At 56.9% G+C, this 613-nt stretch overlaps 1 protein-coding gene across 1 annotated transcript; it reads left to right on the top strand.

Annotated features, from left to right (window-relative positions):
• Nucleotides 1-8: 8 nt before the first annotated feature.
• Nucleotides 9-596, top strand: LOC109508802 (ATP-dependent RNA helicase DDX55-like; the record flags this gene model as incomplete). The annotated part of the gene is made up of 3 exons (XM_019858762.1): nt 9-217; nt 289-381; nt 482-596. Coding segments are annotated over exons 1-3 (405 nt in total), but the record flags the coding sequence as incomplete, so codon positions are not given.
• Nucleotides 597-613: the final 17 nt, after the last annotated feature.

The raw sequence follows: 613 nt of genomic DNA, 5'->3' as shown, positions 1-613 counted from the left end.
TCTTCTCTCCTTTCCTCCTCATGCTGTTGGTCCACCACTTCTTCCTCATCCTTTTTTTCTTCATCCTCGTCTCTTTTCTCCTCAGCACGTGCGCCTGCGTGGAGTACTTTGGCCGTGCTTTGGAAATTCTTGTGAAGAAGGTCCGCGTCCACTGCATCCACGGCAAGATGAAACACAAGCGCAACAAAATCTTTGCTGACTTTCGAGCCCTCAAAAGGTGAGCGACCGTTCGCTCGCGCGTCCGCCGGTCCTCGCCCCCGCCTCATGCTTGCCGTGTGACCCTTGCAGCGGCATCCTGGTGTGCACGGACGTCATGGCGCGTGGCATCGACATACCCGACGTCCACTGGGTGCTGCAATACGACCCCCCCAGCAGTGCCAAGTGAGTCGCGCTCCTTAGCGTAGCGAGCCCCAACGGCTGTACCACGAGAACAGTTTTTGGCCGCGAGCAAGTCAGTGTAATGAGTGCACCCCCTTCCCAGCGCTTTCGTGCACCGCTGCGGTCGCACGGCGCGCATTGGTAACCACGGCAACGCCTTGGTCTTCCTGCTGCCAATGGAGGAGTCCTACGTCAACTTCCTGTCCATCAACCAGAAGGTGAGAATTTTTTTTTT

Source organism: Hippocampus comes, unplaced genomic scaffold, assembly GCF_001891065.2.
Source record: "Hippocampus comes isolate QL1 unplaced genomic scaffold, H_comes_QL1_v1.1 C16625670, whole genome shotgun sequence".
Lineage (NCBI taxonomy): Eukaryota > Metazoa > Chordata > Actinopteri > Syngnathiformes > Syngnathidae > Hippocampus > Hippocampus comes.
This window is presented reverse-complemented; position numbering and strand designations above follow the sequence as displayed.